This window comes from Podarcis muralis, chromosome 13 (genome assembly GCF_964188315.1).
Source record: "Podarcis muralis chromosome 13, rPodMur119.hap1.1, whole genome shotgun sequence".
Lineage (NCBI taxonomy): Eukaryota > Metazoa > Chordata > Lepidosauria > Squamata > Lacertidae > Podarcis > Podarcis muralis.
The window spans coordinates 1,385,527-1,399,468 of NC_135667.1; the positions used below are offsets into that span (position 1 = coordinate 1,385,527).

General features: G+C 51.0%; 1 protein-coding gene across 1 annotated transcript in view; it reads left to right on the top strand.

The window, feature by feature from the left end:
• The window catches only part of PLD2 (phospholipase D2), a 30,943-nt gene that overhangs the window by 5,502 nt on the left and 11,499 nt on the right, over positions 1-13,942 (top strand). The window contains exons 3-15 of the mRNA XM_028704228.2: positions 1,710-1,852; positions 3,499-3,595; positions 4,708-4,773; positions 5,035-5,093; positions 5,855-5,947; positions 6,035-6,187; positions 7,032-7,181; positions 7,887-7,970; positions 8,722-8,800; positions 9,028-9,138; positions 10,713-10,892; positions 12,461-12,593; positions 13,252-13,370. Coding sequence (XP_028560061.2) covers positions 1,710-1,852; positions 3,499-3,595; positions 4,708-4,773; positions 5,035-5,093; positions 5,855-5,947; positions 6,035-6,187; positions 7,032-7,181; positions 7,887-7,970; positions 8,722-8,800; positions 9,028-9,138; positions 10,713-10,892; positions 12,461-12,593; positions 13,252-13,370 — 1,467 coding nt within the window. The remainder of the gene's footprint in view (positions 1-1,709; positions 1,853-3,498; positions 3,596-4,707; positions 4,774-5,034; positions 5,094-5,854; positions 5,948-6,034; positions 6,188-7,031; positions 7,182-7,886; positions 7,971-8,721; positions 8,801-9,027; positions 9,139-10,712; positions 10,893-12,460; positions 12,594-13,251; positions 13,371-13,942) is intronic.

The following is a 13,942-nucleotide window of genomic DNA, read 5'->3' on the forward strand; positions in this document are numbered from 1 at the left end:
CATAGTCCGTCAATTTTTCTTGCCATGATTCTTTAGTCGGCGTTTCCTCGTTCTTCCATCCTTGTGCTATTAAGACTCTCGCCACCGTTGTCGCATACATGAAGATATTTTTGAACTTCCTTGGCAGGTCTTTTCCTACAATCCCTAACAAAAATGCTTCAGGTTTCTTAACAAATGTTAGATGGGACATTTTCTTCAATTCATTGTATATCATTTCCCAAAACTTTTTAATTTCATTACATTCCCACCACATAGGGTAGAATGTCCCCTCCTTTTCCTTACACTTCCAACACATATTTGAACTGGTTTTATACATTTTCCCTAACTGCACTGGAGTCATATACCATCTATACATCATCTCCATATAATTTTCTTTCAGCAAAGAACAATCTGTAAATTTTAAATCAGTTTTCCATAACCTTTCCCAATCTTCTCACCTGATATCAGATGCACAGCCACCCTGCAAAGGGGGACCTTCATATCACCATTGCCCCGATTCCCGGTGGAATCATATAAGTGCAGAGTTGGAACGGGCCCTCCAGCGGCCATCTAGTCCAACCCCCCTGCAATGCAGGGTTGGAGGGGGGGAGAGGAGAGTTTGTCTGCCCCCACAAAGGGCTCATTGTGGTGATTTCAGCGGCCGGCTTCTCTCTCCTGAAAAATTGCACAAACCAAAGCACAGTAATAAAGGACTGAGGACTCGAAAGTACAGTTTCTAATACTGAATTTACAAAAAAAAGGTTTGAAAACCTAAATAGCAAGTTTTAAAACTTTGCTTTACCTCGGTCGAGCTAGGATCATAATACGTCAGAATTTTTAGGGTTCTACCCTTGTTTGAATTTTAAAGTTTATGATTTTTCTATTTCCTTCTGAGGAAACTGAATAGTTCAGTGAAACGAGGTTTGCAGGCGGCGTCCCGTTAAGGCTTTGTTCTAATTTTGGTTTTTCTAATTTTTTCCCGTAAGCTTTTTGATTTTTATGATTTAGCTGATTTCCACAAGGTACCGTATTTTTCGCCCTCTTGCTCTCCAGGCTTCAGGAAGACATCTGCAGCCTAGGCAGCCCTGCGGGAGGTCCCGCAGGGATATCTAGGCTGCGGATAACAGCCTGCTTCCCGGAGCGTCGGGCACCCTGAAAGCAGAGTGCCCGGCGCTTCAGAGACACATCCGCAGCCTAGGCAGCCCTGCGGGAGTTCCCCGCAGAGCTCCCTACACTGCGGATAGCAGCCTGCCGCCTGGCGCGAGGGGCGCCCTGAAGCAGAGCGCCCCTTGCACCGGGCAGACATCCGCACCGTGGGGAGCCCTGCAGGAGTTCCCCGCAGGGCTCCCCACGCTGCGGATAGCAGCCTGCCGCCCGGCGGGTGGGGCACCCTGAAGCAGAGCGCCCCTCGCGCCAGGCAGACATCGGCCAGCCCCACAAGCTCGGGGGACAGCAGGGAGGCGCAGCGCCGCCACCCCGCTGTTCCTCGACCTGGTTCGGTTTCCCCGACCTGCTTTTGGGGGGGAAATAAAGGGGGGGAATTCCTTTATTTTCCCCCAAAAAAACTAGGTGCGTCCTATGGGACGGAGCGTCCTATGGGACGAAAAATACGGTAATATTTCTAGTTGATTCCTTCTTGTTTCAGGGATTTTCATGATATTTCATTTGTTTTGTGCAATTTCTCAGTTCCGTGATTGTGTTTTTCCTTCTGGCTACTCTCACCTGGGCAGGTGCGGCCAAACACTGTGTACTCCTTGCGCCTGACGCACGGCGAGTTCACCTGGACGATGAAGAAGAAATTCAAGCACTTCCAGGAATTACACCGGGATCTCATGAGGCACCGAATCCTGATGAGTTTCCTGCCTCTGACACGGTGAGGAGAGAACCTGCACAGTCGAGGGGTTTTTAATTTTATTTATCTATTTCTTCCATAAATCACACACTGCGCTCACTCGCTCGCTTGCTTCCCCCCCCCCCCCAAACCATCAGAACAGTTTACAAAACGATAATGTTATCAGTAACAGCAGCATTCAAAAGATAAAATCAGCAATAAAGGAAAAAGCAGATTAAAATGTACCCTGGCAGCCTGCGTGTCTGGGCAGGCTATGTGTCAACAAGGGATGTTTTCGGCAGGCGCGGGGGGAAACAGAACAGGGCTGGGTCTCAAGTGGCATGGAGTTCCAAAGGTCAGGCACTGCCACACAAGTTCTTAGAAAGGCGGAACGGGTCTTGAGTGGCGCCTGTATATTTATTTATTGAATTTATATAGTGCCGGTTCTGACCGGTGGGGTCAGCAAGAGCGAGGGAAGCCCCACAGAGAGTGCATTGCAGTAGTGCAGCCTTGAAGTCACCGACGCATTTCAGGGGGCTGGACTAGATGACCCTTGGGTCCCTTCCAACTCTACAATTCTTGGATTTTAGGAAGCGAGCTTTGCCTGTCCAGGAACCACAGTTGGTAACAGGCTTAGTGGATCTGCCGCCTCTTGTTTGTGTGTCCAAGTCCGTTGCGGCTGGACTTGGTAGCCAAGATCTTTCCCAGTAGCCCAAGCTGAGAAGCCAGGCGGGGGCAAAAGGGTCACGGGTGTTTCTTCAGCAGGGATATTCCCTTGCAGGAGAAGGATGTGAGAGACTCCAGCTCAGGATTTGTCTCGGGTGATGGGCATGTCAAAACGGTTTTAACCTGCGGTGGATTCCACAGTTGTGGTTGTTTAATTGCACGCATAAATGTTTATTACTGCTATTAATTTGCAAACCAAAGTGCAAACATAACAGGAAGGAAGGAAGGAAGGAAGGAAGGAAGGAAGGAAGGAAGGAAGGAAGGAGTAGTGCAGGAGGCAGAGTTGGCCCTCAAACAGGATGGCTTTCAAAAAGGACTGGACGTCCTTTCTATTATTATTATTATTATTATTATTATTATTATTATTAACTTTTAAAAGACAACTGAAGGCGGCCCTGTTTAGGGAAGTTTTTAATGTCTGATGCTGTATTGTTTTTAATATTCAGTTGGAAGCCGCCCAGAGTGGCAGGGGAAACCCAGCCAGATGGGCGGGGTAAAAATAATATATTATTATTATTATTATTCTACGATAAGCAAACTTTCCCCTTGCCAGAGGGGCTTTATTTATTCCAAGAAGAATCGAGGGGACGCTGAGCAGCGGCCACCTCCCTCTGGCAGCCCCAGAGTCCTTCGTCAGGCAGCAGAGGAGGTTGAGCTGAGTTAGACTGTGGAACTCCCTGCCACAGGAGGCCTCCAACTCGGATGGCTTCCAAGATTTGAGGCAGATTCCGGGAGGAGGAGGAGGAGGAGAAGAAGAGGGTGCCAGCCCCCGGGGCTACGCTCTGCCCCAGCAGCAAACGTTGCTGAATCCCAGTTGCTGGAGAGCAGCTCTTGTGTTTGGATCCTGTTTGCTGGTTTCCCACAATAGGCACTTAGTTGACCCCTATGAGAACAGGATTCTGGCCTCATCCAGCCGCTAGAGCATCATGTGTCTCCTCTCTCTCTCTCTCTCTCTCGCCCAGGTTTGCTGCCCTGGGTTCTCGGTCCGACGGAACCGTCCTGGGGTTGCCCTCTCTGCCCCACGGCGGGGAGGTGTCCCGGCGCCCGTCCAGCAAACAGGTTTGTGGCCACGCTGTGGGTCTGTGTGCATGTGGGGCTGGAGAGGGGGAGGCGGCCTATAGGAAGGAAGTTGAGCAGTTGGGGGAGTGGTGCAGGAAAAACAACTTACTCTTTAACCTAAAGGGGGGGAAAGAGATTATTGTGGATTTTAGGAAACATAAATTGAATATTCAGCCACTTATTACTGAGGGGAAGTGTGTGGAACAGGTCTCAGTGTTTTGATTTCTGGGAATGGAGTTGAGAGATGACCTAACCTGGGGAGAAAACAGCAAAGACCTGGTGAATAGAGCACAGCAGAGGTTATATTTTCTGAGAATCCTCCGGAAAAACAATCTCTCAAAGGACCTGTTGATGGCATTTTACCATTGCACTGTGGAGAGTGTATTAACTTATGGTCTGTGTGTGTGGTTTGGGAGCTGCACGGCCAGGGGGAAAACAACGCTGTCCAGGGTTGTGAAGACTGCGGAGAGAATAACTGGGTGCGCTCCTCCCACCTTGGATCACATCTACGCTTCCATAAGAAAGCTGCAGAGATAGCGCAGGATAGTGCGCATCCCGGAAATGATCTCTTTCAGCTTCTGCCTTCTGGAAGAAGCTACAGGGTTATAAAGACTAGGACTAGCCGCCTGAGAAGCAGTTTCTACCCAAATGCGATTTTGGTTTTAAACGCAGTGTAAGGAGTCTCTATGGGAGTATATTGTATTTAAAATGGGGTATCAGAGTTTTTAGGGAGCTAAACAGGTTGGGATAGCAGGCTTGTTGGTTTTTGAATGTCCTATGTAGCTTTTTCAATTTCGTTGTTCTGTATGGGACAATGACAATCAAGATTATTGTATTGAATCGTATCGAAGGAGGAGCAGAGAGAAAGAAGTGTGTTCGGTGGAGCAGGAAAGCAAAGCAGCAGCGCCACCTGCTGGCCAGCTCCAGGAATCGCCGCACAATGCCCTTCAATGCGCTTGAGAGCTTTCCAATTAACTCCAAGGCCCTTAGTTTGCAAACAGCAGAAAGGAAGAGGAGGAAAGCGTCGCCGTGGCTGCTAAGGGGGGGGTGAGCTGGGGTTGCGATATCCCAAACAACCCAAGGCAATGTCTCTTCTCGCTTGTCCCTTTCAGAAGCAGCTGGAGAATTACCTCAACACTTTGCTGGAGATGAGCGTCTACCGCGACTACCATGCCATGGTGATGCCCCTTTTCTCTGCCCCCTGCCCGTGCCAGGAGGGAGGGTGCCCTGTTTTCTCTTGGGGGGCAGAGGGGCCCTTCCCCTGGGCTCTCCCTTTCCCTCTGCTCGCCTCCCTGAGCTGCGCATTCCCCCGATACGCCAGTCGCCTTCTTCCTAGAAATGCGCAGGCGGAAGGGACCCGCGGGTCATCCAGCCCAACCCCCCGCAATGCGATTCCTGGCGCTGACGGATGCTTTTTTCAATTTCCTTCTCTCGGGCAGGCAGAGTTCCTGGATGTGAGTTCGCTCTCCTTCATCCCGGACCTGGGACCGAAAGGCCTGTGAGTGAAGTGGGGTCCTGGTTATGGGTCTGTGTGTGTTGCTGCCCTCCCCCTGGGCATGATCCTGCGAGGGGGCAGAGAGCTTTCCTCCGGTGCCTGCAAGGACCCCTGGCAGGGGAGAGGTTTGGGGGCTCCTCTGGCATTCAGCCCAGCTGTTTGTGAATGGGTGGCGCTGTGGTCTAAACCATGGGTAGGCAAACTAAGGCCTGCGGTCCGGATCCGGCCCAATCGCCTTCTCAATCCGGCCCACGGACGGTCCGGGAAAAACACGGGAATCCGCGTGTTTTTACATGAGTAGAATGTGTCCTTTTATTTAAAATGCATCTCTGGGTTATTTGTGGGGCGTAGGAATTCGTTCATTCCCCCCCCCAAAAAAATATAGTCCGGCCCCCGACAAAGTCTCAGGGATAGACCGGCCCCCTGCTGAAAAAGTTTCCTGACCCCTGGTCTAAACCACTGAGCCTCTTGGGCTTGCTGATCAGAAGGTTGGCGGTTTGAATCCCCGCAACGGGGTGAGCTCCCGTTACTCGGTCCCTCCTCCTGCCAACCTAGCAGTTCGAAAGCACGTCAAAGTGCAAGTACATAAATAGGTACCGCTCCAGCGGGAAGGTAAACGGTGTTTCCATGCGCTCTGGCACTCGCCACGGTCCTCCGTGCGCCAGTAGTGGTTTGGTCATTCTGGTCACCTGACCTGGAAATCTGCCTGTGGAAAAAGGCCAGCTCTGTTACTCTCACTGTGTTCCCTCCCTCTCTTTCTCCAGGGAGGGCATGATCCTGAAACGGTCTGGGGGCCACCGCTTGCAGGGCCTCAACTGCGCGGGGCGCCATCAGTTCTGCTACCGCTGGTCGAAGAGGTGAGTCTCCCAAGGGTGCTGCTGCGGGGAGAGGGGTGGGGGCTTCTCTCTCTCGCCCCCCTTGACACCTCTGGGACCCCTTTCCAGGTGGCTGGTGGTGAAAGACTCCTTCCTGCTCTACCTGAAGCCGGAGTCGGGCGTCATCTCCTTCGTGCTCCTCTTCGACACCGGCTTCAACATCCAGGTGGGCAAGAAGCCCACTGAGACCAAGCACGGCGTGCGCATCGACAACACCTGCAGGTCAGGACGCCTGGGTCCCCGCGGCTGGGGCAGACCGGGGGGGGGTGTGTGCCTTAAGCAAGAGTCCCGTCCGAGAGAGGCAGGATCCGAGCCAAGACGAAGAAATCGCTCAAGGGAGCAGAAGGGCTTGGCTGTTTACCTGCCTCTTGGCTCAAGAGTCTCCAAGGGGAAGAGCGTTTCCTGCCCTGCCCATCCCAGGAATGAGCGGAAGGAGAATGAGAGAATCTCAGAATCATAGTTTGAAGGGGCCCCGGGGGTCATCTAGCCCAACCCCCTGCAATGCAGGAATAATAATAATAATAATAATAATAATAATAATAATAATAATATATTGTATATACCCCGCCCATCTGGCTGGGTTTCCCAAGCCACTCTGGGTTGCTCCTAACAGAATAATAATAATAATAATAATAATAATAATAATAATAATAACAACTTTAAAAACTCCAAGGAAGGGGAGTCTTATCTATCACCTTTTGAGGGAGTCTGTTCCACAGTTGAGCAGCTCTTACTCTCAGAAAGTTCTTTATAATATTTAGCCGGGATCTCCTTTCTCGCAACTTGAAGCCGTGGATTCGAGTCCTACCTTGCTTGCTCCGTCTTCCATGTGGCAGCCCTCGAGCTATTTGAAGATGGCTCTCCTATCTCTCCCAGTGTCCTCTTATGGAACCTCCATGTCCAGAGCAGTCTATCTCAATTCTGAGATCAGGGGTCCCTGTGGGGACCGGACGCTGGTCTTCCTGGGCCCCCTTTGGTCTGACCGACCACCGGACTCATATGCTGCCCTCCCCAGAGCGGTTGGGGAATAAATATTAAATTATTATTATTTTTATCCCCAACCCAGGTCTCTCATCCTGAAGTGCAGCAGTTACCGCCAGGCCTGCTGGTGGTGCCAGGAGATCACTGAACTGGCCGAGGGCAAGGGCAGAGATTTCTTGCGGCTCCATCGCCACCAGGGCTTTGTGCCCCCTCGCAAGGAGACCCCTGCCCGCTGGTGAGCGCTGGGGGTCCTGGGCTGGGCGGGTGGGTCCTCAGCTCCCCAAGGTCTCTCTCTCTCCCCCCCATCACCCTCTCTTTCTCTCTTTTTTTAATAATAATTTTTATTAATTTTAACATATGAACTATAATGCATACCCCAAAACTTCACCACTTGTACTATTTTTTTATGGAACTGCCATCAGCACCTCGGGTGATCCCCTGTTTTGACCACTTCTTATGCATTTCTTAAATTCATATTGCCTTTAATTATCTTAACTAATCATCCTCCCCTTTATCCATTTTTGCAATAATTCCAAGAATTCACCTCACAAAACTTCTTACAAACCTACATCATACAAACATCATTACTATTACTATTATTAAATTTACACCAGTCTTCTGTGAATTTCTGGTCCCGCAGATTTCAAATCCTTCCTGTTAGTTTATCTAATTCTGCGTAGTCCATCAATTTCATCCTCCGTTTGTCTTTCGTCGGTAATTCTTCTTGCTTCCATTTTTTTGCTAATAATATTCTTGCTGCCGTCGTTGCATATAAAAACAGTTTACATTCTTTTTTATTTATATCGCTTCCTACCATGCCCAGTAAAAACGCTTCTGGTTTCTTTATGAATGTATATTTCAACATTTTTTTCATCTCATTATATATCATTTCCCAGAAGCTTTTCAACACCCTCTCTTTTCTCTTTTTCTCCACTTTCAGGTTTGTGAACGGTGCCGGGTATTTTGCCGCGGTGGCTGACGCCGTGGCGCAGGCGAAAGAGGAGATCTTCATCACGGACTGGTGGTCAGTGCCGGGGGGGGGGGTCTTGGGTTGGGGGCCGCCCGGCCTCGGAAGTGGGCAGGGGAGGTGCCTAGCTTCCCAAAGTGTCCCCCCCCTCAATCTCCATATTTTTGAAGTGGTGGAACTGCCCGCCAACGGAGATCTATGGGTGCTATACAAATGTAGTTAATCATCATAATAAATAGGTTCTCCCCTTTTTTTGGAAAAAAAGATATTCCTGGTCCCAAAATAGGGGGGCCAGAAATGGACGCCGTGATCCCCTCCCTGCTCTCCTCTCCGCAAGGCCGGCCTGTGGGAGACCTGAGTGCGAGGTTTTTGTGCCCAGCCGGAGGGCAGCATCTAATATTATTTATTAAATTTATATTCCACCCTTCAGCTCACAGGATGGCTCACAACTCAGCTTCTAGGCTAATCCCAATTGAATGGGCAACGGGGGCTAATAATAATAATAATAATAATAATAATAATAATAATAATAATAATTTATTTATATCCCGCCCTCCCCAGCCAAAGCCGGGCCCAGGGCGGCTTACAACAGTAAAACAATAACAGCATTCTGAAATCAATTTGTTATAAAATCAGTTCAATTGATCCAGGGTGGGGGCCTCTTGCTTTTAAATGCAGCCAGTGCGGCCATGCTCAATGCGGGACGGAGCCCCCAGCCCCACTCTTTCTGCTCCCGGCCTTGCAGCGGGCTGGACTAGATGAGCTCCGGGGGTCCCTTCCAACGCCACGATTATTCTGTGATTCCCAGGCTCAGCCCAGAGATCCACATGAAGCGCCCGGCCCAGTCGGACGAGTGGAGGCTGGACCTCCTTTTGAAACACAAAGCGGTGAGCAGCCCCCCCCCCCCGCCTGAGGTTTGGGGTTGGGTGGGGGCGCCTTTATTCCTTCCTTTCCCCCCCCCCCCACCCCACATCGCGACTACTTGTTGTCTTCCTGCACCCCTCCATCTTTTCCCCCTTGCCTCTTGAGCTGTGCGTCCCGCTTCGCCGCGGGGTTGGGCTGGATGACTGTTGGGTGCCCCCCTCTCAACTCTGCCCTTCTGCCATCCTTTCAGGAGCAAGGGGTGCGCATCTGTGTGCTGCTCTTCAAGGAGGTGGGCTTGGCCTTGGGCATCAACAGCGACTACAGCAAACGGGCCCTTATGCTGCTGCACCCCAACATCAAGGTAAGGGGACCCCCCCACACACTTTTGCACAACCGGCCGGTGCAAATTCACACCAGGGGTTTGGCCCTCTTCCCGCTGTTCTCTCTCTGTGTCTCCCAAATGGCCGTAGCCCCACAGACCCATTCGTGCCAAACTGGGCAGTTCCCAGTGGCAGGTCTTCAAGGTCAGACTTGAACCCGGGTCGCTGCAAGTTCCTGGTCCTCATTTAATCCACATAACAATGGAGGTGATCTGGGAACCAAGCCTGATGAGGAATGGTTGAAGGAGTTGGGTATGTTTAGCCTGGAGAAGAGGAGACTGAGAGGAGTAGTAGTAATAATAATAATAATAATAATAATAATAATAATAATACAGTGGTGCCCCGCAAGACAAAAAGAATCCGTCCCGCGATTCTCTTCGTCTAGCGGTTTTTTCGTCTTGCGAAGCAACCCTATTAGCGGCTAAGCGGATTAGCGCTATTAGCAGCTTAGCGGCTATTAAAGGCTTAGCGGCTAAGCTGTTAAAAGGCTATTAGCGGCTTAGCGGCTTTGAAAAAGGGGGGGAAGCGGGGGGGGGAAATGGCGAGACTCGCAAGACGTTTTCGTCTTGCGAAGGAAGCCCATAGGGAAATTCGTCTTGCGAAGCGCCTCCAAAACGGAAAACCCTTTCGTCTAGCGGGTTTTCCGTCTTGCGAGGCATTCGCATTGCGGGGCACCACTGTAATAATTTATTATTTATACCCCGCCCATCTGGCTGGGCTTCCCCAGCCACTCTGGGCGGCTTCCAACAAAATATTAAAATAATGTATCAAATATTAAAGGCTTCCCTAAAGAGGGCTGCCTTCAGATATGAGAGCCATCTTTAGGTATCTCAAGGGCATGGAAGATGGAGCAAGCTTGTTTCCTGCTGCTCCAGAGGGGAGGACTTGAACTCGTGGCTTCCAGTTACAAATTGGAGATTTTTAAGCGGAAGTCTGGCTGAGATTCCTGCATTGCAGGGGGTTGGACTAGATGACCCTCGGGGTCCCTTCCAACTCTACAATCCTATTATTCTATTGTTCTTTTTTTCCTTTTTTGCATGACACCACAATGGCAAATCTTTTAATTGCCGGAAGTGCAACAGCAGGGATCATTCAGATTGTAACTTAAGAGTTAATTCTATTGATGTTTATTTTTATTTTTTTGAATAATTCTTTTATTAAGAATTCCATAACAATTTATCAAAGACATATCATCCTCATTTCCCTGCCCCCTATTTTTCCCTCCCCAAGAAAAAACCCACCCAAACTTCCCTCAGCTCCTCTCTCTGGTTTTTCAGCACATGTTATACTCCGCATATTATAAAATTGTAAAGATCCTTAAATTATCTGTCTGTATGTTACCAAATTATTCTATTATTCTAACCCTGTGAAGTCTGAGAGGCAGGGACTGGGCCGCCGCCCCCAGAGAGCTTCGTGGCCGAGGGTGTGTCTCCCAGGTCCAACCCTCTAACCACTACACCACACTGCCTCAGGGCAAGAGGGTGGCTGGGTGGGCTTCTCAGACCCCCACACAGGACTGAGCCACCCCGAAATGTCTCTCTGCCCCCCACCGCAGGTGATGCGCCACCCCGACCACGTCTCCTCCATCATCTTCCTGTGGGCCCACCATGAGAAACTGGTGGTGGTGGACCAGTCCGTGGCCTTCCTGGGCGGCCTGGATCTGGCCTATGGGCGCTGGGACACCCACGAGTACCGCCTGGCGGACCTGGAGGGCGACGACTGCTGGGCCCCCAAGGTAGCATTGGGGGGTTGGGGGGTCCCTCTCCTTGCTGCCCCCTTTTTCCGCAGACCCCCCGTCTCGTTCCCCCCCCTCAATATCTTCCTTTCTGCTCTTGGCTCTCTCTGAGCCCCCAAACGCGTTGGCCAAGCACCAAATTCTCTGCATCTCTCCAAAAATTTCCCTTCAGGCCTTATTCCCTGTGGGCCATAAAGATTATGCCCTTGGTTCGTGAGCTGGGTGCGAGTTCCGACGCTCTTTTTTCCTCTGCAACTGCTGTTCTGATTCGTCTGCATTCCGTGACATCACAGCCACGTTCGGCCAATGGCTGGCAAGCATTTTCAGAACAGGCAAATAGGCGCCACCTAGTGGCGGCCAAGCCCAGGAATACTTCCATCTCCCTCTTTTTGATTTCCTCTTCCAAGTTCCGCCACTCTTTTTCCTCTTTCTTTCCTCTGCAACTGCTGTCCTCCAACTCCCCAAAAGTTTCCCTTCTGGCCTTATTCGTTGTGTGTGTGAGCGGAGAAATCTGAGGCTCCCTTGGACAAAAAACAAGGACCCCAGCCAGGAATCCCAGAGCAAAACAGCAGCCAGTCGGCTTGGTCTTGATTGAAGACTGTTGTGACAGGACTCCCACCTGCCACCAGGTGGAACAAGATGGAAGCCCCAAACCAAAGAGAACCCAAACTTTGATTAGCTGCTCATCCCCATGTTACACACCCCCAAACTACATCAAGGTTACATCATGAAAGGGGAGGTCTGGTGGCCGTAATCTGAGCATCCTGGACCCTGCCCCATGGTTCCCCTTGCCCTCCACCAAACACCCATCAAGTGGAACAAAAGAGATATTTACATTTCCCTGTTTCCCAGCCAAGTTCATCCCACCCTTTCGTCTGGGTTTGTTCTTTCTGGAATGGCCACCTGTCTGGCCCTCAGGTATCAGGATGCCAGGGGTTATCCCTCAGGCAGAGGGGCTGCTGGGCAGCTGAGCTCACAGGTCTAGATGCATTTCTGAAGTTCCCCCAGTGAGACAGTACAGAGATCCATTGATCAGTGAATTATTAGATTTGGTATCGTGCAGCAAAGGCCCTTTGAATAGACAGGAAGAAACTGTGATGAAGTGTTTTGTGGGGACAAGTCACAAAAGCAATTGTGCTGGTTTTGGTAGTGGGCTGCAGGTGCAGGATATCTGCTGGAGGGGCAACCCCCCCAACCTATACATAAATTCCTGCAACAGGGCCCTTGACTCATGAGCTGGGTGCGAGTTCCCACGCTCTTTCCCCTCTTGCTTTCCTCTGCAACTGCTGTTCTGATTTGTCTGCATTCCATGACATCACAGCCACGCTCGACCAATGGCTGGCTGGCAAGCAGGTTCAGAACAGGCACATGGGCGCCACCTAGTGGCCGCCAACCCAGGAATGCCCTATTTTTGCTTTCCTCTTTCTCCCTCTCATCTGTTTCTGACTCGTTCCTCCTCTCCTCTTCTTCTCCTCCTCTTGCTTTCCCTCTCCCTCTTTCTCCCCCTCCCTCCCCACAGGGAATCTGGTAGCCGCCTGCTCCCCCCGCTGACCCCCTCTCTCTCTCAGGGCGGAGGGGCTGCCCTTCCAGGGGGGGACGAAGCCCCCGTTGACCTGGCAACCAACCAGCGCCTCTGGCTGGGCAAGGACTACAGCAACCTCATTGCCAAGGACTGGGTGCAGCTGGACAGGCCCTTCGAAGGTGGGTGAGGTGTTGAACCCGGGTCAAGCGGGGGTCCCCAAAACCACGTTTCCCTTCTCCCCCTCCCCAAAACTGGGAGCTGCCATGGGGGCCCATTGCAGTAGAAAAAAGACAGTTGCGGAACCGAGAACTTACACAAAACAAATGAAATGTTGTGGGAATCCCCGAAACGAGAAGGAATCGGCTGGAAATATTATCTTGTAGAATTCAACGAAATAACAAAAATCAACAAGTTTAAGGAAAACCTGGAATCGAACAAAGCCTTAACGGGATGCCAGCTACAAACCTCGTTTCACTGAACTGTTCAGCTTCCGCAGAAGGAAATAGACAAAACAATAAACCTTAAATGATTTTAAACAAACTCAAGAACAGTGTTAGGAGAGAGGGAAGAAAACTTTCTCTCTGTCCTACTACGCTGTGCATATTCCCTTCTCCCCAAAACAAAGCCCCATGGTCCATCACTGGGTCTGGTATGTGGGGAAGCCCCCAGAGGCAGTTTTGGGAGGGAGGAGGCGATTCTGCGGTGTCTCCACTTTTGCAATGCCCCATAAGCGTGGCTGCTGGATAGGGCCCAAGGGGGCCTGATGGTGGGGGCTTCCAGGGCCCCAGCCCCTCCCCGATCCTGATGCCTGGGGGGCTAACGGCAGGTGTGGGTCAGATTTCATTGACAGGTGCGAGACTCCGCGGATGCCGTGGAGGGACGTTGGGGTGGCCGTTCACGGCCTGGCCGCCCGGGACGTAGCGCGACACTTCATCCAGCGATGGAACTTCACCAAGGTGAGTCGCGGAATTGCAGAAATGTAGAGAATCGCAGAATTGTCCCTTCTTGCAGTTTGGATCCTGCCCTCCGAAACCACTGTATTTTTCGCTCCATAAGGCCATAAGACGCACCTAGTTTTTAAAGGGGGAAAGCCCCAGTTTTCTGAGGATCAGCTCAAAGTTTTGCAGCTTACTTTGCAAAGGGGAAAATCCTGTTTTTATGGGGTTCAACTCGCAGTTCTGCAGCTTCTTTGGGAAAGGAAAGGAAGCCATTTCCACAGTTTCCAGACAGATAATCTAATCAGCCAGTCACGTGTCGCTGGGGAAACAAACAGCCTCCGTCTGCAGAACATTCAACAATGGAGGCCTGGGCAAGGGAGCCAGCGATCGACCACACATTTGCTCCATAAGACGCACAGACATCTCCCCTTACTTTTTAGGAGGAAAAAAGTGTGTCTTATCTAGCGAAAAATACGGTAGCTTGCCCCATCTTCCGTGGGGCAGCCCTTCAGGTGTTTGGAGGTGCATGTTGAGAGGAAGGGGGTGTAGAGATGGTGGGGGCGAACAGCACCCTCCCCACCCCCAGATCT